Source organism: Carcharodon carcharias, chromosome 7, assembly GCF_017639515.1.
Source record: "Carcharodon carcharias isolate sCarCar2 chromosome 7, sCarCar2.pri, whole genome shotgun sequence".
In the NCBI taxonomy this organism is placed as follows: domain Eukaryota; kingdom Metazoa; phylum Chordata; class Chondrichthyes; order Lamniformes; family Lamnidae; genus Carcharodon; species Carcharodon carcharias.
This window is the reverse complement of record NC_054473.1, coordinates 32129524-32156431: the sequence shown is the minus strand read 5'-3', so window position 1 is coordinate 32156431 and position 26908 is coordinate 32129524. Positions and strand designations below refer to the sequence as shown.

General features: G+C 40.0%; 1 protein-coding gene across 1 annotated transcript in view; it reads right to left on the bottom strand.

Annotated features, from left to right (window-relative positions):
- Nucleotides 1–26908, bottom strand: part of hdac11 (histone deacetylase 11) — a 118145-nt gene that overhangs the window by 74539 nt on the left and 16698 nt on the right. The window contains exon 5 of the mRNA XM_041191117.1: nt 12531–12647. Within this exon, the coding sequence (XP_041047051.1) occupies nt 12531–12647 (117 nt within the window). The remainder of the gene's footprint in view (nt 1–12530; nt 12648–26908) is intronic.

Below are 26908 nucleotides of genomic sequence, written 5' to 3'. Positions count from 1 at the left end.
GAGGGAGAAGGTGGTGTGAAGGCGGATGCGCGGGAGATGGGCCGGACACGGTTAAGGGCCCTGTCAACCACCGTGGTTGAAATACCTCGGTTAAGAAAGACGGAGGACATGTCAGAGGAACTGTTTTTGAAAGTGGCATCATCAAAACAGATGCGACGGAGGCAAAGGAACTGAGAGAATGGGATGGAGTCCTTACAGGAAGCGTAGTCAAGGTAGCTGTGGGAGTCGGTAGGCTTGTAATGGATATTGGTGGACAGTCTATCACCAGAAATTGAGACAGAGAGGTCAAGGAAGGGAAGGAAAGTGTCAAAGATGGACCATGTGAAAATGATGGAGGGGTGGAAATTGGAAGCAAAATTAATACATTTTTCCAGGTCCAGACGAAAGCATGAAGCAGCACCGAAGTAATCATCGATGTACCTGAGAACGAGCTGTGGGATGGGGCCGGAGTAGGACTGGAACAAGGAATGTTCCACATACCCCATAAAGAGACAGGCATAGCTGGGGCCCATGCGGGTACCCATAGCCACACCTTTTATTTGGAGGAAGTGAGAGGAGTTGAAGGAGAAATTGTTCAGTGTGAGAACAAGTTCAGCCAGACGGAGGAGAGTAGCAGTGGATGGGGATTGTTCGGGCCTCTGTTCGAGGAAGAAGCAGAGAGCCATCAGACCATCCGGTAGGGGATGGAGGTGTAGAGGGATTGGACGTCCATGGTGAAGAGGAGGCGGTTGGGACCAGGGAACTGGAAATTGTTGATATGATGTAGGGTGTCAGAGGAATCACGGATGTGGGTGGGAAGGCACTGGACAAGGGGAGAGAGAATGGAATCAAGATAGCAAGAAATGAGTTCCGTGGGGCAGGAACAGGCTGGCACAATAGGTCCCCTCTTAAACCAGCTTATATTTCACCCCTTTTCTATTTTTCCTTAGTTCTGTTGAAGAGTCATACGGACTCGAAACGTTAACTGTGTTCCTCTCCGCAGATGCTGCCAGATCTGCTGAGTTTTTCCAGGTATTTTTGTTTTTGTTTTTGATTTTACACACATCCTTTGTATTAAACTATTCTCCACTCCCTTAATATTGCTAGAGAAAAATCAGTTTGCTTTTATTGGGAGATGCAGTTTTGGTCATGAGTTCTGTTTGCTGCAGTTCATAGGGATTCTTTTTAATAGTTTCAGTGAGATATTTGTTTAAGTGTACTGTGTAAATAGGCTTTGTTTGCTTTAAAACAAACTGTTGTGTGTCTGGCCTATTGTAAGTCTGATTCCGCCTCCAATTTATTGGCAGATGCAATGGTGTCAATAAACATGCTGTTGCTGCAATGTTTCTTCCAGTCATTTTATGGTGGAGGTGGAGGGAGTGAATGCTTAAGGTAGTGGATGGGTTGCCAATTGTTACATTCCTGTAGAAACCGATAACTTTTTCCAAAAGAAAGGAATCCTCACAATGCCAAAGGAAAGAAAATCGCAGGACAAGATTTCACTTCTTAAAACTTTTACTTAAACAAACCAACTAAAATTAAGATAATTCAAATATTAATTAAGAGGTGAAGGATATTTAAGACAGAGGTAGTTTCACTCTAAATAGTCAACACAACAAAGGTCCTACTCACTTAGTAACAAACACTTGCATTCCTTCCCACACAATGTGGCACCACATGCAATTTCAGTCATTCCAACTCGGCCGCCACTATGTAGGATCTCTCACTTCTCATTCAATCGTTTCAGCCCTCGAGTCACCGCCAACCATATTCCACACAAAGTACACAGCTACGACTTACAAGATGGATATCTATAAACCCTCTCTCATTTGGGTTACAACAGTCCTAATTGCACAGAATCCCCACAGACTCCCTTCTCCATCCCTTTAAACAGCCTGCTAGGCTCTGGCAACACTGAACCAGCAACAACGGGTCTTGCCCAATACACAATCCCCTGCTCTTCCTATCTTCAGTTCTCTGCTCTTTCTAACTGTATAACACAGACTATAACACAGTCTGTGCTCTATTCTCAGAGACCTACTTCAACAGCAGGGTCTGTTCCAAGACTACCAAACAGAAAATTGTTCCATTTGGAGAGAATCTTGCTCATTTCCTCTTTGCACCAATTATTTGTGTTCTGAGCCGCTGAATAGCAAAAACAGGCTGACCCACCCCACTGCGATTAGCTTTCTATTTTCCATTTGCTACTTAGTTGTTCATCCCTATGGCAGCCGCTGGTTACATGGACATTTCTTAGAACCTAATGATGTCATAATCAGGAAGCTAATTAATGCTCTTTCAGAATACTTGTCGGCACATATGGTCTTAAAGGGGACATCACAGAAAAAGAAAATATGTATATTTCCCAAAACACATGGATCATCAAACAATCAAATGGGCTGCTTTGGCCACAATGGTGTCAAGCTTGATGTTCAATGGCATTACTATCACTGAACCCCACACCATCAATATACTGGGGGCTGCCACTGACATAACTAGATCAGTCATATAAATAATGTGGCTACAAGAGCAAGTCAAAGAATTGGAATTCTACAGCAATTATCTCATCTCCTGACTCCCCAAAGCTTCTCTATCATTTATAAAGCACAAGTCAAAAGAGTGATGGAATTTGCCTGGATAAATGCTCCAAAAAGACTCAAGAAACTCAACACTATCCAAGATAAAGCAGCCCACTTGATCGGCACCCCATCCAGCATCTTAAAAATTCACTCCCTCCACCAGTGGTGCACAGTGGCTTCAGTGTGTACACAATCTACATGGTCCACTGCAGCAATTTTCCAAGGCTCCTTCGACAGCACGTTCTACATCTACAACTTGTACCACCAAGAACAACAAAGGTAGAAGGCACCTGGGAACACAACCACCTGTAAGTTCCCCTCCTAGTCACGCTATATTACCATTCCTTCACTATCAGTGCGTCAAAATCCTACAACTCTCTCTTTCTAACCACACTGTAGGTGTACCTACGCCACATGGAATGCAGTGATTCAAAAAGGTGACTCACCACGACCTTCTCAAGAGCAATTAGAGATGGGCAACAAATGCTTACCTTGTTGGCAACGCCCATATCCCACAATTGAATTTTTTAAAAAAGTTAATGGAGATTATTGTTGAATGCAATTCTGCTGCTGCTGCTGATGACCCACAGTACCTTTTGGATGCCAAGTATTCAGCTGTTAGATCTGTTCAGAATGTATTCCATGTAGCCAGGTGGTAGTGACACTCAACACAATGGAGGGTATCCAAAAGTATCATGGTTTGATGCATCTGCCATAGGTAGACTGATGAGGGAGGTAAAGTAGGTTTTTTCCCTCTCGTTTATCTCACCAACTCCTGCAGATCTAGGCTTACAGATATGTCCTTCAAGAATCAGACAGTTCAGTCAGCAGTGGTCCTACCAAGCTGCTCTTGGTGATGAACACTGAAGTCCCCCACCCAGAGTACCTTCTGTGCCCTTGATAGCTTCAATGCTTCTTCCAAGAGGTGCTTAACATGGAGAAGTACTGGTTCATCAGTTACGGGAGACCCGTAGGTGGTAATCACCAGGAGGCTTCCTTGCCCATGTTTGACCTGATGCCATGAGGCTTAATGGGGTCCAGAGTCAACATTGAGTACTCCCAGCGACATTCATCCCATGTGTCACTATATGCAGCCGTTTTTCATTCTAAATGTACCCATAGGAATTTATAATTTAAAATAAAAATAAGGACATAATATATAAATCTGAAATAGTGACAATTTACATCTGTCCTGATCCAATTCTGCACCACTCTCTAATTCTGCTTCACTTGACGTCTTTAAGTATATAACGCCACCACAGGAAGGAAAGAAAGTTCTTGTTCTACTGGTGAAGTGGGATTTAGGCTTTTCAAGTGTCTAATAACAAGATAAAATACAGAACCAGGATGAGATTGAAACTGAATTTCATCTGTGTCTTTTAACAATCAGTGCAAGATTGACACAGTTCACGGAAGTCAATGTCATTCACAGATAATTCACTGACAGCAATTAATTTTTTTTAAAAATTATAATACTGCTTCAGGTGTCATTATAAATTGGAGATCTCTAGATTCAAGGATGCAGGAAAAAGTATAAATTTGGATCCTCTTTATCTCCATTAATAGACATTGGAAAGCTGTTGCTAAAGCTTTTAGATTAAAACACTCTCGATGATTTAAGTTAAAATGCATCTCCAATAAAAAAGGTTAGAGCTGAGTGATCTAGACTTCAACATTATCAGAATAATATTTCTGAATCATACAAAAGACACAATGTCTTTAGACGTCTGCAATATGCACAGTTTTTCTTGTTAAGCAATGGACTCAGAATTGACTGGTGCAGTGACTGATTTCAGACCATGTCATGCAACATGATGTATGCCCTTTCAAAAAAAAAGTCAATGCACCTTCATATGCAGCACACGTACATTGTGTGTGTGAATGTCATACTTCTGGTACATTTAATCTGGCTGCATCCGCTGCGTCTATGGATTTCCTGGTGAAGAAGAACTATGTCCCTGAATATTAACTCCACAACTCGTTCATAATTTTAACATTTTGTTTGTAATAGAGGATTAATAGTACTGTACAAAACTAGAAATTTCAGTAGCTTTTTATCGTGGGATCTTAATGATTATAGGACATCTGATTTTTAACCCCAATTGTGTACTCATGTTTGGATGTAAGAATAGCCTTTGGGGTGAAAACCCTGTCACATCCATTAAATAGCCCCCACTGAGAAGCAATGACTATTTGTGTGCCATTGGCTCAAGTGGGAAGGAAGGCGGTGTTGGTAAAGGTTGACAAAATGTAGATGGATAGAAAGCCATACTGGAATTTTGTTCAATTTCCTTGATGATGAAAGACTATATGTACAGAAATTTCATTTGTTATGACCACAGCCGGTATTAATTGTTGCGCAAACCAAATCCCAGAGGGAAACTTGGCTTACGGGCCACAATTTTTTTTTGGTATTCTGATAAAGAGAAGTATCAATCTCAGCAGCAAGAGGTCCAGTACTACTTCTGGGCTTTTTTAATTAAAAGTTTTAATAACAAGAAATAAAAGAAAACTTAAGCACACAAGATTACAGTTACACAATTAAGATTAGTCTTACAAAACATTCTCCCAAAACTCTTTATTTGGTCAAACGCCCAAGTAAACACTTTCCAGGCAACACGCCCTTATAGATATTTAAATGTGAAATCCAGTAATATTACACAAGGCAAACTGCTGTAGCTTCAATAAAAGTATACTATATAACCTCTACCCTTTTCGACTTTCTGGTGGAATTCACTTCAGAATAAAACTACTTGCTGCAGCCCAAGACTTCTCAACAGCTCAAATAATGCCAAAAATCTCCAGCTTGACAACTATCCAGCTCAATAGCTAAAAAAGCAGCTATCCACAGATAACTCTAATACACTTTTTTCCCTTTCATCTGAATCCTATTGTTCTCAAGCCTCTTTGAAACTCAAACCCTTCCAAATGTAATATATTTCATGTTTCCATCTTGTCTTTGCTTTAGGGTCAATAAAAATAGAATATCCCCATTACTTGTTTACCTATGAACTCTTGTAAGATGCAGGATGCCACCTCTGCCCCCCCACCCCCACCAGACTTGGAAATTCAAACAACTTCTCAACTTAACTAAAAATGCAAATATTAGGTCTTCTATTTACTTGTGCCTCAACTTAACACCTGTATTCCTTTCATGTTTCCAAAACCCCAGATAACCCAACTCCTATCAAACCCTTGCCCAGCTGAATTAAAATCACACACACACCATATGGTCTGTGTAAGGAGCAACATGATGAACTAAATAATAATTTATTGTTCCATACCTTATGCTCCGACAGATTTCTTGGAATTGCAATATCATAAATGTACACAATAATTTACATAGACATCAAAAGTTAAATCTAGCCACAAACCTTGACTTTTACTTACACACAATTAAGTGATCTCAACAGTACTTCAAAAGCCTATGTTAATATCATATTTATGGTACATGTCCATAGGCATTCAAAAATAAACTTTCTTCATTTCACAACATTCAAAGGAAGGATTTTATTGCAACTTAAATGCTTAAATGGAAGTTTTATAATTGTGCAATCTTTTTGAAAAAGAAAAAGCAGGAACTGAAATATTTAGGAATTCATCAAAAACAGGAGCCCTTCTAGATACCTATTGCTAAACCTATCTGTATAATGTTCTACCTATAGAACTTAAAAGTGAACAGTGGCAATTCTAGAAGTAATCCTGCCTTGAAATGACATTGGAAATATTCCATCCAGTTTTGGGCTCAAATTAATTATAATTTTTTTTAAAAGTTAAGCTATCAGAGAGAATATAGAGCACTACCAGATCAACTGCAGACCAGAATATATAGAGCTACAAGAGTTTAGCCACCCTGTGGGTCAAAAGAAAATACTGATCAATGATTGGTTAAGTGTTGTTTAACATGAGGAGCAAATTGGAAAACACAAATTTGTTTAATTTTTTCCGCTATGTGTGATGTTAAAGAACAAGGCGTTGTAGATTAAAGGACAATAAAAGAAAATTGGGAATTCAGGTTGAAGGGTAATATTTATGCTGAACAGACTTCCAGCAAGGATGGTAGAACAAGAAACTACAGGAAAATTTTATGGAATCTGCTAAAGCAGGAAAGGTGGAATGTGGGATGGTTGAATTAGGCGGAAGCTAAAGCTTCAATATCCCAACAGCAGGTTGAGATGAGGTAGTTAGGAAGGCAAATGCAATGTTGGCATTTATTTCGAGAGGCTAGAACATAAAAGCAGAGATCTGCTGCTGAGGCTTTATAAGGCTCTGGTCAGACCACATTTACAATATTGTGAGCAATTTTGGGCCCAGTATCTCAGGAAGGATGTGCTGTCCCTGGAGAGGGTCCAGAGGAGGTTCACAAGAATGATCCCTGGAATGAAAGGCTTAACATATGAGGAACGTTTGAAGACTTTGGGTCTATACTCGATGGAGTTTAGAAGGATGAGGGGGGTTCTGATTGAAACTTACAGAATACTGAAAGGCCTGGATAGAGTGGACGTGGGGAGGATGTTTCCATTAGGAGGGACTAGGACCCGAGGGCACAGCCTCAGAGTAAAGGGAAGACCTTTTAGAAGAGATGAGGAGAAACTTCTTCAGCCAGAGAGTGGTGAATCTATGGAATTCATTGCCACAGAAGACTGTGGAGGCCAGGTCATTGAGTGTATTTAAGACCAAGATAGCTAGGTTCTTGATTGGTAAGGGAATTGAAGGTTACGGGGAGAAGGCGGGAGAATGGGGTTGAGAAATTTATCAGCCATGAATGAATGGCGGAGCAGACTCGATGGGCCAAATGGCCTAATTTCTGTTCCTATGTTTTATGGTCTTATTAAGTCATACCATCCTGTAGCAGGTTCCTAATACGTAATACGTTTGCATGCCATGAATATCATTATATTGAAACTCTTTTAATTACATCCTATCCTCAAGATTAAGTCAGTGGCACACAAGAATCTCATGTCACCCAGTTCACGTTTGTTTAAAGGTGGTGCACACCCATCAGCTTTGTGCAACTGTGTCCGAGGTCAGAGGATTTCCTTGTTGAATTCTACGCCACAAAGGAAGGGAGCAGGAGAATGACAGCTTACATGGAGGCTCGGGAACAGAAAGGGAGAGATAAGGGTGAAGGAGTGGGAGGTTGTGGGTTGAAAGATTGGGTTTTGGGTACATTGAGGAGTGGAAGAGGGATCCAAGGGAGGGCAGAGGGGTGGGGTCAGGGGCGTGGAGGAGTAAAGTGGAAAAGGCCTGGCATCCTGGAGTGGTGGGGACATGCAAACAATCAAGATAAGATGATGAAGGGCCTAAAGGGTGGGGTCAGTACTATCCACGTGTAAGTCCATCTCAGGATGCTGACTGCAGAGTCCTTACAAGGCTTTGAGCTCACCTATGACATTTCAATTATCCCCACTGAGAGAGTGATCTTGGACAATCTCCTTTAGGGAGGGTCAGCTGAGGCTACAAGTTCAACCATGACCCACAGCGTGGCAAGTATAACACTGGACACTAATATGAATAAAGTGAACCAAAAAAAAACACAACATTGTTTCTTCCACAATAAAGGAAATGTCCCTAACTCCCTGTAACCATCAATGCATGCCAACAATGAGGCGTGCCAGTACATTTAGCTCTCTGATTAGGCTAGTCTCAACAAATAACAATGATGCACACATGAATAAAATTAAATCAATGTAATATGAAATACTTACAAGTAAACTTTAAATTTGAAAAACACACATGCCACCTTAGTGCTCCCAATAAGTCTTACGTCATTGTCAATGGAGTTGGGCAGGCAAGTTTTGGCTGTGATGTAGAGCCTCCCTGTTTGACCAGGAGCTTAGTTTATAGGTTGCCCTTAGCTGCAGCATTGTTGACTGCTGGGTGGGGTTAACTAGTGAAAAGCTTCCCCTGCCACAGAATTGCACGGTGTCTCCCGTGCACACTGCCAACACTTGAAATTTTAATTAGAATTGCATGGGAAATGGGTAAAAGCAAGAAAGTGGAAGTGGCGCACATTTTCAGTTCCACCAACTGGAACAGTCCGCCTCTGATAAAATTCTGCCCCATGAGTTCAACAGATGATTTTTGTCGGTAAATGGCATTTACAATTATTAGATTTAAAACCACATCTAGTTGGTAATCTTATGGGAAATTGGATGGTTAGACAAGATAGACCAATGGTTTACTCCTTCCCCAAAAACAGTGTGTTATCTAATGTATTCATTAATATGCCGCCAGACCAGAGTTTTGTTATGTTAAAGTAGGACTGTTGCATGCAGAAGTATCATTTCACATGGTGTTTGATTCTAGCCAGCAGTCAAATATGAAAGGGTCAACAATATATGACAGACACATTAATGAATTTACATGTATATGTCTTCGAATATCTGGCAATTTAATAGAATATATTTCCTTTTTAAATTGAGTAGCTATAGTATTATAGGCCCTAAGAATGCACACAGCGTGAAATACTTCTGGTGCAGTACTCCATTATAGGTTTAATTACATTTATTTGAGGGCGGTAACTGCTGTTTTGTAATGTAGTTTCTCATTCTACAGAACTGTAATTCCACGGTTGAGCAATTATTCACATACAAACAAGTCAAAGCTTCACTCTCAAACAACAACTAATTCTTTCCTCAAATATTTCCTCAAATTAAGCAATTTTGAAACAGGAACCACTTTGAACTTATGGCCACGGAGATAGATTCTCTGTGCTGTTAGCATAATATATAGCAAACCATAAGAGGTTACTGAGCTTGTCTTTGCTGAGAGTATGGCTTCTGACCCAGGTCTCAAAACTGACAACCAATTAAACCAGGACTCAAAAGTTCCACATTCTTAATATTCAATACCAATGTAGAATAGGGTGTGTCATAAAGTTAAAGGTCCACACTGGATATTTGTTTGAATTCAACATCACTGGTCTCTCCTGTCTGTGGAGTATGATCAAGATTTTAATTCTACTGCACAATATTCAGGCCATACAAACGATATTAGTCAGGGGTTGCAATGATGAAACTCTTGTTCTTGGAGCTGAATACTGCAATCTCACACATGCTTCTTCGTGCACTTCTATTTTTGGAAAGGCAGATTGATGAACACATTGGTGAACACTAGTGTGAAGTGTAAACCAACAAGCTGGTTTATTTTACTTATTTTTTACTTGAATCTATTGTGGAATGCTACTTAAAAGATAGAAAATAAGGAAGTGCATTACACTATCCCTATTAATAAGCTAAATTCACTCTTACTTGCAACTCTCTGAAACTGAATAGTGCTAAGCTTAAGAAGGGAGTTCTTACCATCTGTTTCTGACTTCCAGTTCAGACTTCTATACACCATCTGTCCTTACGCAGCTGAACAGGAAGCCAAGGGCTAGATCCCCACTCTTCATGTTTGGGGTTTTGGCCAGTTGAGCTGCCAAACAAACTGGTTACCACCAACTAAAGTGTGAGCTTCCTGACAACTACACTCACTAGGCTTATTTGAAGAATGCCATCTCAACCTATTACATGCAAATATCATCAAAGCTCCAATGTTTCAAGCTCATATGGCATTCAGGAAGCATTTGTTCAGCTGGATTTAACTTGTATTTTGCAAACAAGGCTTGTGTGTTCTGTATACTTAACCCATATTGAGTGCCAAGTTCAGCTTAACAAGTTCTTGATACATTGCCCAACATTTCTCCTGTGTGTGCGACAGGGGTGGGGTATGGGGGTGTAGTAATACTTAAAAGCTGGAGGACAGGTTGACAATTTAGAGATTCCTGATGTGCCTGCATTCCTGAAAATCACAGCTTTAAGTGAAACGACTTAAGTGAATCATCACAAAGCTAGATGGGAAAGTAAGCTTTGGAGAACACAAAAAGGTGGCAAAGACAAATAGACAGGTTAACTAAGTGGGCAACAAAGTGACAAATGAGTATAATGTGAGGGTTTGAGGTAATTCATTGTGGTAGCAAGAATAGCAAAGCAGAATATTTTTTAAAAGGCGTAGAACCTCGAATTGTTGATGTTTAAAAGGACTTGGGTATTCTCATACATGGTACACTATATTATCAAGCCGATTCAGCAGGCAACTAGGACGACAAGTGGCATGTTGGTCTTTATTGCAAGGAGATTGGAGTACAAGAGTAAGGAAGTCTGGCTACAATTGTATAGGGCTTTGGTCAGATCAAACCTAGAGTTTTGTGCACAGTTTCTCTCCACTGGAGGTAGTGCAATGGAGAATGTTCACTAGATTAGTTCCTGGGATGAGAGCGTTGTTGACTGATAAGAGACCAAGTAAACTGTATCTATATACTCGGGAGTTTAGAAGAATGAATGCTAATCTCATTGAAACTTACAAAGGCTCTGACGGGGCTTGAGAAGGTTGACACTGAAGTCATTTTCCTTGACAGGGGAATAGAGCATGGTGGCATAGTCTCAAGATAAGGGGTTGATCATTTATGACCGAGATAAAGAGAAATTTCTTCATTTAAAGGGTTGTGGATGCTCTATCATCAAGTATATTCAAGCCTTAGATAGGCAGATTGTTGGTCTCTCAGGGAATCTAAATGTCCTTTAGGGAAGGAAATCTGCCATCCTTACCTGGTCTGGCCTACATGTGACTCCAAATGCACAACAATGTCGTTGACTCTTAACAGCCCCATGAACAAGGGCAATTAGGGGTGGGCAATAAATGCTGACTTAGCCAGCATTGCCCAGATCCTATGAATGAATTTAAAAAATCATGGGATATGGGAAGCAGATGGACAAGTGGAGTTAAGGCAGATGATCAGCCATGATTGTGTTGAACAGCAGAGCAGGCTCAAGGGGACGTATGGTCTACTCTTGTTTCTATTTCTTATAATCTTAAAAGGAACTATACAATGGGAGATTGTAAATGCGAAAATTGTATGTATAATAAAACCATGGATTGCGACAAACAGCGATTTCATTGATAAGTTGTACTCTTGGCATGGTATGCCAACCTTGGAAGCAATGTGAATATTGGGATTGAAGAAATTTCTTCCTGTTCTGTGAGATTCAGATGGGTCAATGCAGTGAAATCCCGCCTTCTACGAGCCATGGTTGGCTGAAATCAACACTGCTGGCTTGCATTCACTTCCTGGTTACAGGGAGATGATTTGAGTGTTTGGCATGGGAATTGTACATTTGAGCCTTGAGGACCTCAAGATTGCTTGATATTTCTTCTGTTCAAGGGAAAGGCTTGTGATGCACCTTGGTCTTTTGACTTGTGATGCACCTTGGTCTTTTGACTTGTGATGCATATGCCATGTAAGTTGGGAAGGGAGGGCAGAGTGGACTCAGTCACATTCACTGAGAGGTCATACACTTTACGAAAGCAATTTTAAAACAACAATCATGTACAAACTTCCAAAAAATTGCACTTATACTATTTTTACACAAATGCTAACCAGTTTATTTAGTCCATGTAAAAAAAAAGCACACAAAGGAAATTAGTACAAGCACATTAAGTTTTCATACATTCTACTCTTATCTAGAGCAACACAATTATGCAGCATTTCTTAAGAACCGAGCATAATCTCAGTAACAGTAATAGTAGCAACTATAAATGACCACTGTGGAAGAAAGATACGTGGAAGGTTAGTTGCTGTGTTATATCTAACTAAATTTGATGTCTTAAGACAAAAAACTGTATTTAAGGCTCTTAATAATTCATTATCAGCTATTCTACAGGAATGAATCTTTCACTACAGAGGAATGATAATGCACCATTTAAACAATTAGCAACTGAATGCATTGTAGAATACAAATGCTCCTAATATTTTAAGAAATATTCATTGAAAATGGTTCACCAGAGATGAAGTTCCATATATTCAATCACTTTTGTAAAGTGAAGTGATCAGACAGACACACCTTTGTCTATGGAGAACAATTCAGGTATTAAAAAAAAAATTGGTAACTCCCCATGCAAGATAGCTTGCAAATAAAACAGTTTCCTTACCATAATTGTTCCTCCAGTCTGTGTCCTGAAAGGTCTTAGTACTTTTCTCTGGATGATAAAGTTAGGCAGGATTGCCACAGGTAGTATCTCAGTAATAGTAGCAACTATAAATGACCACTGTGGAAGAAAGATACGTGGAAGGTTAGTTGCTGTGTTATATCTAACTAAATTTGATGTCTTAAAAAAAAGCATTGACACAGAAGTCAAACTGGATGGAATATAATTCTAAATTTCAAAAACCATTGGTTGAAATTTGTTGTAATTACTTTCTAAAACTTCATTCATTTAAAGTTGCATTAGATATGAAAAATACATTTCAGTGAGAAAATATTTTCACAACTAAAATTAATAAAAGTTAAGTTAAACAAAAGAAGTTACTTAGATTTAGACTCAATTCCTCCGGTCCCACGCAGGACAGATGGGCATCAAGACTTCATCATTGGCCCCAGTTCATTTGAATCTCTTTTGCTTCAGCCAAGGTGGTGTCCTGCTTTTGGGGGTCCTCCTTAAATGTACTTTGCCAGGTCTTCTTTGGCCAACCCGATCGTCTTCTTCCGTCTGGTGGTGTCCATTCTACTAGCACTCTGGCCAGTAGGTCTGGGAGGCAAAATATATGTCCCACCAGCATCAGTCGTCTCTACATCACAATGTCCCACATGCATCTGAACAGTCCTCTGTAGCACTCCTTCATTGGTGATGCTGTCTCGTCCTTGTGGTGCACAGGCAGTGCTGGTGAAAGATGTCCAACTTACATTACCCCTTTGCTGTTTTCTTCCACATCTTGCTGGCACAGATTGCATTTGGCATTACTATGTAGTGTACATGCAGAGTCGCAACTTCATGGCTGTGTTGACGGTGTTGAATGCCCAGACAATGTGGAGCTGCTGGAAGACTAATGCTGCTTTTCCAATTCTTGTGTGGACGTTGATCTCCACAGCATCCTTTCTAGAGGATGTTGCTTCCTAGGTTGGCGAAGTGGTAAATGTCTTTGATGTTCTGCTGCCCGATGGTAATGGGAAGGCCTTATCGCCGTCCAGCCATCATTGCCTTGGTCTTCTCGCAGCTGATGCATACACCAGCCTTAGCGCAGCTACTCTCAAGACTGGTGGTTATCTCTTAAGAGCGCGTGGGAGATTCTTTGGCCAGCAAGGTAACGTCGTCTGCGAAATCCAGGTTTGTCACCCGGTGATGTTGCCATGGGATGCCAAAGTCTGCACTCACTGTCGCCTTCCTCATAGTGAAATCAATAACCAAAAAGGAAAAGGGATGGGACAGTATGCAGCCTTGCTGTACTCTTGTGATGGTGTTAAAAAGGAGCCTGTGGTGCATGTGCTAGTCTTAACACAGCAGCTGAAGTTGCTGTATAAGGTGTTAATATACCACTCCAGGATGCCATACTATCTTGGGATGTGCCAGAGTGATTGCTGATGGATGCTATCAAAAGCCTTGATGAAATCAATGTAGTTGATAATGAGTGGCTTCTAATACTGTATGCTCTGCTCTATGATGTTTCTGAGCATAAAGATCTACTTGCAGCAAGATCTGCCACCCTAGAAGCAGTCCATGTCAAAATGCAGCAAGACCTGGACAATATACAGGCTTGGGTGGCAAGTAACATTCGCAACATGCAAGTGCCAGGCAATGACCATCTCCAACAAGAACCCAACAATCATCCCTTGATGTTCAATGGCATTACAATCGTCGAATCCCCCACTAATAACATCCTGGAGGTTACCATTAACCACAAATTGAACTGGACTAGCCATATAAGAGGCTGGGAATCATGCAGCGAGCAACTCACCTCCTGACTTCCCACAGCCTGTTCACCATCTAAAGACACAAGTCAGGAGTGTAATGGAATACTCTCCATTTGCCTGGATGCATGCAGCTCCCACAACAGTCAAAAAGCTTTATACCATTCAGGACAAAGCAGCCCGCTTGGTTGGCACCCCATCCACAAACAAACATTCACTCCTTCTGCCACTGACACATAGCGGCAGCAGTGTGCACGTCACATTGCAGGAACTCACCAAGGCTCTTTAGAAAGTACCTTACAAACCTATAACCGCTACCATCTAAAAAGGACAAGGGCAGCAAATACGTGGGAACACCACCACCTGGAAGTTCCCCTCCAAGCTACACACCATTGTGACTTGGAAATATATTGCCGTTCCTACACTACCGCTGGATCAAATTCCTGGAACTCCCTCCCTAACAGCACAGTGGGTACACCCACACTAAATGAACTGCAGTGGTTCAAGGTAGCAGCTTACCACCACCTTCTCAAGGGCAATTAAGGATGGGCAATAAATGCTGGCCTACCCAGCAATGCCCACATCCCATGAATGAATAAAACCAAAACTTGCCTGATCTTCACAAAGGATACTGCCTACTTTTGTTTTCAATCTGTTGAGTACCACCATGCTGAAGACCTTGCCAGATGCTAACAGCAGCGTTATGCCTCTTTAGTTGTTGCAGTCGCTGAGGTTCCATAAGTTTGTTAGTTTTCATTTTGACAATTACTCCTCGCCTCCAGTCACCCAGGACATCCTCCGCAGTCCACGCCTTGTACAGGTCTGTTAGTTCTGTTTTGACAGTGTTTTTGATTTGTTTCAATAGCACTGCTGGTATCTCATCAATCCCACCCAGGTGCTTCGTTGTACTTCTAGCTCTGAATGGCTCTTTTGACCTCTGATCTAGCAATTTCGCCCAGGTTGACGTTCAGCTGCTGAGGTGTGGTGTGGTTATCGAACTCAAACATGGAGCTGGGGTTGGACTGGTCGAAGGTCTTCCAAAAGTGTTTCAGCCTCATTGCCTCCTGCTGCTAATCTGTCAACAGCATCCTGCCGTCTTTGCCCTCGATTAGTACAGTGGTGTTGTTTCTTGCAACAGTCAGTTCTTGTATGATCCTGTATTGCATTTTGGAATCATTTTGATTTGCTGCTTCTTGTGCCTCCCTGCCTTTTAACTCTATCCATTTTCATTTAGTTTCTCCTGCAGCTCTTCATGACTTTACCCAGTCTTCTGTATATCATCTTCATTCTGTTCTTTTCCTGGTCCCGCTTGATCTTTGCCAGCTTTCTTTCATCAGTCAACTTCTATGTTGGGTCAGTGATCCATTGTTCTTTGTTGACTTTTCTCCTCCACCCTGTTCCTCAATGACGCCTGACCTCAGTGGTACTTCAAATCTGTTGGTGAAGGCTAGCCGGAAACTGTCTGACAAGTCGTTGTCCTTGTTAGCATATGGGTTAAATTTCTACTATATCAAGAAACAAAACTGCAAATGGTTTTGTTTACAAAAAGAACTGTAATGTTAATCTATACTACACAGTTATTAAAATACAGAGATCTGGTTATTTGACAAGGCCAAGCTAAAGATTGCCTTTTCAAATCTGATACAGCAAAGAAAAGGCTCTCCATTTCAATTCTCAAACTTCACCCCATTGACTGTATGTAGATTTAATTTGTCAATGGCAAATGGTATTTGCTCCCAAAATAAATAAAAATGTATTTAAGTATAAATTTAATTACTGGCATTAAAGAAATCTTAGTTGATCGTACTAAAAGAGTACGCCATACATTGCAAAAACTTGGGACAAAATTTGCTGGAAATTTATGCTATTGTTATGGTGTATCTTCAGTGTATGCCATTCTTACAGAAGATTATTTTCTAGGAAATGGCAGCATACGTAACAAACTATTATTTACACCATGCAAAGATTTTCTGGAACCTCTGAGCTGCTCTGCTGTAGCCCTCACTGAAGCTCAGATTTCATTATCATAGCTCCACCTCCCTATAAAATCAATGGTGATGTCCAAATTTGCTGCATTAATGCCACTTTAAACAATGCTATCAGATTAAATCAGAAAGGCCTAGACCTGGAAGCGGCACAATTGATATTATAAGTTAAAAAAAAACTCAATTAATTGGAAAACTTCACTGAGCTGGAAAAGACACTTGTTTCTAAGTGCTAACCAACTAAATAAATAGCACTTATGTTTAGTAGAATTGAAATATGCGTGTGCAGATAGCAAAGCCGTTGAAACACTCTGCAATTGAAGATACTGGCTAAATCAAAGCAGAATTTGACCTTTTACAAATGCCAAAGCCTTTGACAATAACTTTTTAAAAATGCAACTGTGGATGTTTTAGGCAAATGGTTCATTCACACCATCTGGGAATACAGGATTTGAAATGTGTTGGTGGTACATCTCCTGGTTGCTGTTCCTAGTCAGACTTTTGCATTTCAAAGTAGATACACCCCTTAATCACTTATGCTTTAACATTTAATTTTGGTTAAACATCCAAATAATTAAGTTAATTCAGCATGAAAACTTAGCTGGCAGATTGCAGCATCTTCATAGATAGTAGCATTAAAAGGATCAATACATTGGCCATTGCATCACTTCAGAATTGCCACCTACCTAATGCTTTCCAGACAACTTAGACATAAAGCCACTTGAGGATCAGGCACACAACAGTCTAAACTATGGTGTTAATGGACCAATGTGTAATTCCAGCAAATTTCAGGCCACCATTTATATATAATAAATAACATCTGTTTTCAAGTTCTCCACTAAAATGAACAAAATTTATTCCAGCCTAGACCAAAGTAATATTTTCTTTATTAGCAACATCAATAGAGATAACATCTCCATTAACAAGATAACAAGGCAAAACAAAAACAGAATTACCTGGAAAAACTCAGCAGGTCTGGCAGCATCGGCGGAGAAGAAAAGAGTTGACGTTTCGAGTCCTCATGACCCTTCGACAGAACTCTGTGAAAGGGTCATGAGGACTCGAAACGTCAACTCTTTTCTTCTCCGCCGATGCTGCCAGACCTGCTGAGTTTTTCCAGGTAATTCTGTTTTTGTTTTGGATTTCCAGCATCCGCAGTTTTTTTGTTTTTATAAAGTAACAAAGCAGTTGGGAACTGGATAAATATCCTGGCTTTTCTTTTGGGGGGGAGGGCTGCCCCCATTTTTTTCCACGTATTGTTGTCAGGAAACAGATAACTTGTACAATTTCCTCATAAAAGAGATAATGTTACAGCAATAGAATTTAATTAAATTAAATTAATTCAAAGTCCTTGTCATCACTTTTTCCTTACTTCCCAAAATAAATAAATTACATTCACTCCATTCCTACATACTCCGTGTCCCACGTTCTACTGGAATGAGTACAACATAATCATTAGATGTATGTGGTCTGCTTCTGAAATACCATCTGCATGTTTTCACATTGTGCAGAATGTAATGGTGGGAATTCCATTTTCATACACAACACATTGAATTAAAAATTCTGCCTTTAATGTTTGTGAACACAAAACATATACATGAACAATAAGCAATCCGTAAGCACATACAGCAAGCCAAATAATCAACACAAACATTGGAATACAACATAAAAAGGGCCAAATTACCTTCCACCTTCCAGATGCAAGGAGGAACTACTATTTGCTCATTAGAGCCTACAAGCATTGCAATTGCGTAAAATATACTGGCAATGAGTTTGCAACGTTTGCACTGTTTACGTCAATACTAGGGAGTAAACATAGATACTTAAGATTGTCTGGTCAATTGTAAACAGAACAAGCTGCTACATCATGCATATGCTCTTTTTTACTTGAGCAATAACTCAAATTTGTGCATAAATAAGATTAATCTGTATTAGAACAAAATCATTTTTTTTCCCAAACGTTTTGGGTTTCCCATTGCCATTAGGACAAAAATTCAACAAACAACCCAGGAATTTTTATTTTAAGAACAATAAAATTCTGGGGTAATTAGAATGGTTTACTGAAGGTTGCCAACAATGATAAATTCCTTCCTGGAGCTTCCAAATGCCCCTTAAGATGCACTTTTGTACTTCACTTAAATCCAAATATCAGGCACTGGACATTTAGAACAGGAACAGGCAGAAATAAAAAAACATTCGTCCGTGGATGTAAAGAGTCAGTTTTGCACTTCCAGTGTAAGGATGGAAACTGGGCCCATTATACTTAAAACACAGAAATAGCACATTTCACCTCTACTAAGAAAAGGTTCCATTTTTGTTTAATATTGAAACAGAAAAACATTTGCGCAAAACAATTTCACTTTAATCACTACTGATCATTGCAAGCAAAAGAAATGTTAACTCAAGATCACAATCTGGGGCTAGCTTTTGAGTCAATTCATTTTCACAAGCATGTACACAGCAGAAGCACAAGAAGATTTACTTGATACCTCTTGTAAGCCCTCCAAGAAATTGTTCTGTTTGCAGGAAGAGAAGAAAATACATTCACAGAATATAAACGGATGTAACAATGAAGAAATTCATTTTAGGTGCCAGGTCAGTAGTTGAAACAAATCGCACATGATGAAAAATATTGCCAACTTGCAACAACCAAAAAGATAGCACTGACTCATTCAAAATATCTATTTATGGTTACTTTATGAGATTATGTAGTCCCAGAGATTAAACCGGGGAGGCATTTGACATCAGTAATTCAGAGTGAAATGGTTTTGAAAGCATCTATTAAAAAGTGCACATTATGTCAAAAGGAACCTACATTATACTTCATCTTGAGTTATAAAAGTTAGATTGAATTATTAAGTTATAATAATAAAATGCACTAACATGGAATTAAAATGAAACAAAACACAACAATACATTCATGGTACAGCCTGAAATAGAGCATTTTGTAAAAAGAAACATCAGCTGCCAGTACAAACATACGTACCTACAGGCCACAGGGAATTACCATTATTGCTTTTGAAATGCAAGCGATATGAAAATTGGCAGCTTACTGAAAACTGATTTTAATTATATATCCACACACCCAAAGCATGCATATTATTAAGAGCAAATGATTTGATTTTACTTTCCCAAAAAAAAATCAGGGACCTGTCATGTAACTTAGGTGTTTCACAGTGGATATGAGAGGTTCCTTCACAAAAATATGGAAGCAAGATTTGTGGGCATTTAATACTACTCAAATTCCAATGTGTGCTCTGCGACAGAGTTGCTGCACTGTCTTGCACTGAAGTAGCAGTTGCCAAGATCAAATTGATCACCTGTACACTGAGAGATAATTTGAGGAAAAAAGTGGAATCCAGATGTCAGCTCAGTGGTTAAAAAAAATTGTTACAATCAGAACATTTTGGCACGATGGAGGATAATTTAAAACAGATGCTATTAGATGAACGTTAAGGAATGGGCGTCAAAATAATTCCAGTTTTAGAGACAATCCTGGGCAAAAAAGTATAAATAATTTTTCAGCTTGGATATAACAAAAGACCATAATTTCGGGTGCAAATGAGAGAATTTGTAGTTTTTCCACTTCTAGAAGAACACTGGTAAATTACTGGTCATTAGTATGCCGATAAAAATAAACATATTCATTATAAATATTTCATAACATATTTCACTTACAATTTTTTTAAGGTACTCAAACTAAAAAGTGTAAGTAACAGAAAACTGAATTGGGTAATTATGTTCCAGAAATAACTTAACTGCCTAAGCCTAAAAGCTGAAAAGCTGACCATCCTATTAAGTGCCAGCTTCTCATCAATAAGCTCCTTCAACAACTATTGTTACAGTTATCTCAACTTTCAACTGAAAATGGTCCATGTAACACAGATACCATAATACTCCTCACTGTATGATTATCTTTGATTTGTTTTAAATTTAAGTGCTGTTCTTAAATTCATCCAGAATTTCATTTCATTTTGAATCAACATTTTTCTAGTCTCTTCCCAAAAGAGACTAGTTCAGTTGAGTCTCACACTTCTGTTTCTAATAATCAGAGCAGTTTTTTTTTTAGGGAAAAAGTGCTTTAAACTTCAGATAATATTCCAAATATAATCTTGCCAAGGAGTAATACACATTAAAGTAATATGTCTCATGGTCAAATCAAATGCTTCAGGGAGAATTTCATGGCAGTAAATCAGGTAGACAGTGGGTAGTTAGTAAGTGACAACCTGGAGAAGTCAGCATGTGTCCCTGTGAAATTTTGATGATTGGCCCCAGTTATTCAGTGAGCTGCCAACACAAAAATGCCCCCAGTAGGCAGATTGCCAATTAAGAGATGGGAAGTACAGCAGCGGTATAATAATTTCAAGTCTTTAGCAGCACCTTAGAGTAAGTGGGTTCCTAGAGTAGGAAACAGAACCAAGCAAGATTGTGTAGCAGTAGGCAATACTAGTTCCATGGTATCTGTATTACACGGACCATTTTTAATTAAAAGTTGAGATAACTGTAACAATAGTTGTTGAAGGAGCTTATTGATGAGAAGCTGGCATTTAATAGGATGGTCAGCTTTTAGGCTTAGGCAGTTAAGTTATTTCTGGAACATAATTACCCAATTCAGTTTTCTATTACTTACACTTTTTAGTTTGAGTACCTAAAAAAAAATTGTAAGTAAAATATGTTCTGATGCTATGATAACATCACTAAGTGATAGTCAGCAAAGAGGTCTTTTTCCTCTTTTTCCTTTTGAGGGGTACCATGCAAAACAGTGCATGAGCATGGAATAAGATGACAGGAAATGCCAACCATGGAACCTGACTGCAAGGCAGAAAGAAATTTAACGATTTGCAAAGGCAAGCCTCCGTTTTACATCTCTCACTCCCTCTGCAAAGTCCTGCAGAATCTTACCATCGCCTCAGTGGCTACACTTGCTGCTTTCTCATGCCATCATGCACAAATATATGTTGAAAGCCCTTGCCAAGGGCACTTATTAGCACACTTCCACTCCTACTGCATGCAGAGCTGGGACTCACTGAGAAGGAGACAACTAGAACAAGGTATGATCCTAACACTCAGAGGACATTCAGCCATTCTAACACTCTGACACCAAAGGAAAAGGTTGCAATCGACATTACTGGGAGACAAAGAGCACAGTGTCAAAGATGGTCAGGTTGGAGGCAATGCCCAGCAGAATGTATCAGAATCTTTGCTTTCTTTTCTCTTTCTACTTAACAATCTCACCCACATTCAGCATGGCAGCCTACTCACCTGCTAGTGCTTACTCTTCCAACTAGATGCAAACTTACCTTTCTCTCCCTTTTCCAAGGTCTAGAAACACAACCATTCCAATCACAGAGACGGAGTAGGACTGTCCTCCAAAAGATGCTCTGTTGCTCACTCTAATCCTTTCAAATCTAAGCACAGAAAATTGCACCTTGCAGGGCATAGCATGTTACAGAGAGCTGCACTGGATGATTCACCGAGAACAAATAATCAGGAGCAGCTAATGCTGGCAAAAAGGATCCAGAAGAAGAGTTTAAAAGAAAGTCAAATCACATCCCAGCTCCACTAAAAGTTACAGAAATGCAGACTTTAGGGCCATAGTCCTTAAAAAGGATGGTTTCTGTGCATCAGAAGTTGAAACTTCCTTGCCATCTTCTACATATCTATGTCCTCTCCCTCATCAAGCTGACAGCCTTCCTACAATGGTCATTCCATGCCTTGTTGGCACCGCAAATACAGCAAAAGAGTGTTCCACGGCTGTTGGTTGAGGAATCCAATGGTCTACTTGGCAAGGGCTCAAGTTAACTCAACGTATCAAACCGTGTTTCTAAGAAGTTGTGAGCCAAGCAAGTAGGAGATAGTTTCTGTCTCCTAGCAGTCAACGTCTGATTTAATATGCAGGAGGAAAGATTGGCAAAACATAAGTGTCAAGGCACAGACCTACATGATCTACTGTTAGTGATCACACCCCAGTTACACATCAATGGAGTGGAAGCCATCACTAGTCTATGGGGTCATGTGAAGATGGCCATGGGGTGACCAGGGTGCAGCTAGTAACACCTAACCTTAGGGAGCTCTAGCAATCTGCTCAAAACCCTTCAACCCTATCTTGCTACTTCTGGATGTCCATTGTGAAAATGACTAACTTTGTCACCTGGCAAACAAAGCATCAATCACTTGCTTAATGCAACATTACTGACTTTGATATTCCCTATGGAAGCCTTGAAAGTGCCGGAAGCAGGGAGGCAAAAGATTCAGTGATCTTGACTGCAACTTGACTGATAACAATAACACATAACAAGTTGGGACAATTGATTGCATGTCTTACTGCTGGAGAGGACAACTCTGTTCCCATGGCAAGAATTTTTGGAGCACATCTCATTCTATTAGGGCTGTAGCTGATGAAGACATATTTGCCTCGATTATTTGCTATTTCTCCTCCTGCCGGAGTGAGAGCCATTGGAGGACATCCATGAATAAAAAAGCGTCAAGTTAGAAGTATTTTGACAGCTTAGACCGCACCACAGCAACTACACAAGTGCTCTGAAATATTCTAAGATGAACTCTTTACGATTGCCAACGCAACATCTCAAAATTTTCTGAAGCTTTACTTGAAAGCAGCCAGGGATGCTTATAAATAAATATCATGGAAATGGTCACCTGCCCAACTTGTTCACCCATTCATTGCTGACAGGCAGGAGTAGTGAATGGTGATAGCAATGAGGCACAGACGAAAAACAGCCATGACGGTCGCAAATGCCTCACTTGACTCCTATTTACAGTCAATTTGCAAAAGTATGAGCCACCCACATTTTGTGCAGGAGCTGTGGCTGGCTGGAGGTCCACCCAAAAATCAACATGGACGTAAACTCACTGGCAAGCTGACATTTCAGCAAGTCCAGGAATTCTGATTCTGCTACCAGCCCATTTTTGAGCTGTTGATTGAGGCATTTGAAATTCTTTCCCTTATTAGCCAAGGCATAGAATATGAGCAGGGAAGTTATGCTGGAACGATATGAAACATTAGTTCGGCCACAACAGGGCAGTAGCAACATGAAAATCACTCCCTTTCTGTGAATAGGTCAATGTTGCACCAAAATCCCTTTTTATGGTCCAATATGAGACTTGCTGATTGCTTGGTGATTTTAGCAAATTTTACAATACCAACAGAAATGCTGTCCTTCATTTCATATGATTTATGCATAACTCCACTAGTCTCTGTCAGGCAAGTTCTTTTCCATTTATCAATCATCATTTCCTTTTCTATTGCCAAGCCAGGTTTCAATTTAACTAATCAGTAAAAATAAATCAGCAACTGGCATTTTAACATTTTTTCCAGCAGCACAAATCACATGAGACACAGTCTATAAAAAACAGAATGAAGGTTCAAAGACGTGAGGCAAAATACAATCATACTAACTGGAACCTAAAGACATTTAATTCATTAAGTACAAAAGAGGGTTCAGTGAACAAATTATTTAAAAATCAGGTTATTCACGGGTGGTGGACTAAACACTAATTAAGATGCTTATTTTTGTGTGATAAATTCATTTACTGCAGCATTAATCAAACTGCACCATGTTCTCACCCTTAAACATATCAAGGAATATTTTTAAAAGCAAAAAAACATTAAAAAGCTCTCCAAGTCACTGCCCAACTGCACTGGTCATGGAAAATCTGAAGTTTGATATTATGCAAACGACTGAGCAGAAACATGAGAAAATAAACACTTCCCAAAACTAGCAAAATCTTGGGTGCAATTTGCACCCAGAACAATGATTGTGCAGAAAATGGAAACCACAAGCTATTAACATTTGGTCACTACTCTCAGCAGAAGCATGTTCAACGTTACACTTGACGTTAAAGCATTGTACAGTACAGCAGCTTGGGAAGGTCAAACACGGCAAGGGATTACACAATAAATGGGCGGGTACTGAGAAGGGCAGTGGAAGCGAGGGGCCTTGGAGTGAATGCCCACAGATCCCTGAAGGTAGCAGGACAGGATGATAAGGTGATTAAGGCATATGAAATCCTTTTCCTTATTAGCCAAGGCACAGAATATATGGGCAGGGATGTTATCTAGAACTATATGAAATACTAGTTAGGCCACAACTTGGGTACTTTGTCAAGTTCTGGTCACCTCATTACAGAAAGGATGTAATTGCATTGGAGAGGGTACAGAGGAGATTTATGAGGGTGTTGCCAGGACAAGAAAATTGCAGCTTTGAGGAAAGATTGGATAGGCTGGGGTTGTTCTCCTTGGAATAGAGGAGTCTGAGGGGAAATTTGATTGAGGTGTACAAGGTTGTGAGGAGCCTAGATAGAGTGGATGGGAAGGGCATATTTACCTTAGCAAAGAGTTCAGTGACTAGGGGGCCTAGATTTAAAGTGTTAGGGAGAAAGATTAGAGTGGTGATGAGGAAAGATTTTTTCACCCAGACGGTTGTAGGGGTTTGGAACTCATTGCCTGAAAGGGTAGTGGAGGCAGAAACCCTCAACTCATTTAAAAAGGTGTCTGGATATGCACCTCAAGTGTTGTAACCTGCAGAGCTATGGGCCAAATGTTGGAAAGTGGGATTAGACTGGGTGGCTCATTTTTTTGGCCGGTGCAGACACAACGGACAAGTGGGCTTTTCCTGTGTGCAAAATTTCTATAATTCTATACTGTTTTTTTTCCATTCACAATAATATGCTTTATGAAGAAATAATTATTGCAATGAAGTATTATTTTATTCTTTTCATCACACAAGGAAAACAAAAACTTAGCAAAATGGTCTTTTCTGGTGGCTCACTGGTAAGCACTGGCCAAACATGCAAATGTGCCAAAGTGATACACAGGCCAATAAATCCTAGGTTTAAACCCCTACTTGTATTGTGTTTCCTGATCTTAACTACAAACAATGATAGGGGTGCTGTAACTGGCTTGTGTCTTTCTAGGTAACTGGGGCACAGTCATCCATTGCCCGCACTGGACAGCTGTCCAGTACGTCCTGTCATATTTCACAGGAATTACATTGAAGGAGAACATGACTGATAATCCCTTAAAAAGCAATGAAATGAATGACCACTTAATCTACTTTTCATTACAGCAACTGTGGAAGCAATATTGGTCAGGATACTGGGAGAACGCCCTGCTCTTATGAGGAGCTTTAAAGTTAATCTAAACAACAAAACTAAAACCTCTTCACCAAGAGGGCTGGATATTTAACAAATGAAGTATAGACAACTTACATTTGCTAGTATTTCACACCTTTAACATAATGAAACATCTCAAAAGGACTTCACAGGAACATTATAGAACCAAGTATGACAATTCCAAACCACATAAGGAGATATTAGATTAGATGACGAAAAGCTTGGGCAAAGAGGTAGATTTTAAGAAAATTCTTAAAGGAGGAAAGCGAAGCAGAGAGGTGGAGAGATATAGGGAAAGTATTCCAGAGCTTGGGGCCGTGGCAACTGAAGCATGGCCACCAATGGTGGGGCAATTATAATTGGGGCTACAAAAGAGGCCAGAATTAGAGGAGTGCTGGAGGAGATTACGGGGATCAGGAGGGTGAATGCTCTAGAGGGATTTGAAAACAAGGATGAGAATTTTAATATCAAGGCGCTGCTTAACCAGGAACAAATATACGCCAGCAAACATAGGGGCGACGGAGGAACAAGATTTGCTGCGAGTTAAGAAACAGGCAGCAGAGTTGTGGACAATCTCAAGTTTATGGAGGATAGAATGTGGGAGACCAGCCAGCAGTACTTTGTAATAGCCAAGTCTGGAGGTGACAAAGGCATTAGGGTTTCAGCAACAGATGAGCTGGGACAGGCAAAGTTCTGGAGGTGAAAATAGGCAGTCTTAGTGGTGAGCTTCTGACCTCATTCCTGCCACCTCCAGGCCAAATGTGACACCAAGGCTGCAAACAAAGTGGCTTAACCTCAGACTGTTGCCAGCAAGAGGGATGGGTTAATAGTTAGGGAATGGAATTTGGAACAAGGACCAAAAACAATGGCTGCCGTCTTCCCAATATTTAATTGGAGGAATCTTCTGCTCATCTGGTACTGGATATTGAATAAGCAGCCAAATAATTTAGCAACGAGGAGGATTTGAGAGCGGTCATGGTGAGGTAGAGCAAAATGTCTTTAGCGTATGCATGAAAATTAATGCTGTACCTTCAGATGATGTTGCCAAGGGGCAGCATGCAGATGAGAAATAGGAGAAGACCAGAGCTGTATTCTTGGGGATGCCAGAAGTTAAGACTCAGGAGCTGGAAGAGAAGCCACTGCAAGTGATTCTCTGGCTTTTACTGTTAGTACTGCACAGGAGTATCAGTCTTGAGACAACCAAGCTCTGGGGCCCACAAAATCTGACTCAGGGAAAATAAGTAGACATCAAGCAAAGACAGAAATGGGTATAGGTGTGTTTTTCCAATGATCAAATTGCCTCTGTACCTTCATCACCTGTCCTCACATACATGAAATTGACACTTGAGCAAGAAGAACTATATCACGACATGAATCAGCCCCTTCAAGACAGGATGGAATGCAGAGGTTTCTTTTTTAAAAAAGAGAGTAAATTATATCTTATTTAAATGGAGAAATTTTATATTTTGCAGTTTTATGGTCAGTTTTATGTTTTGCAGCTAGTCTA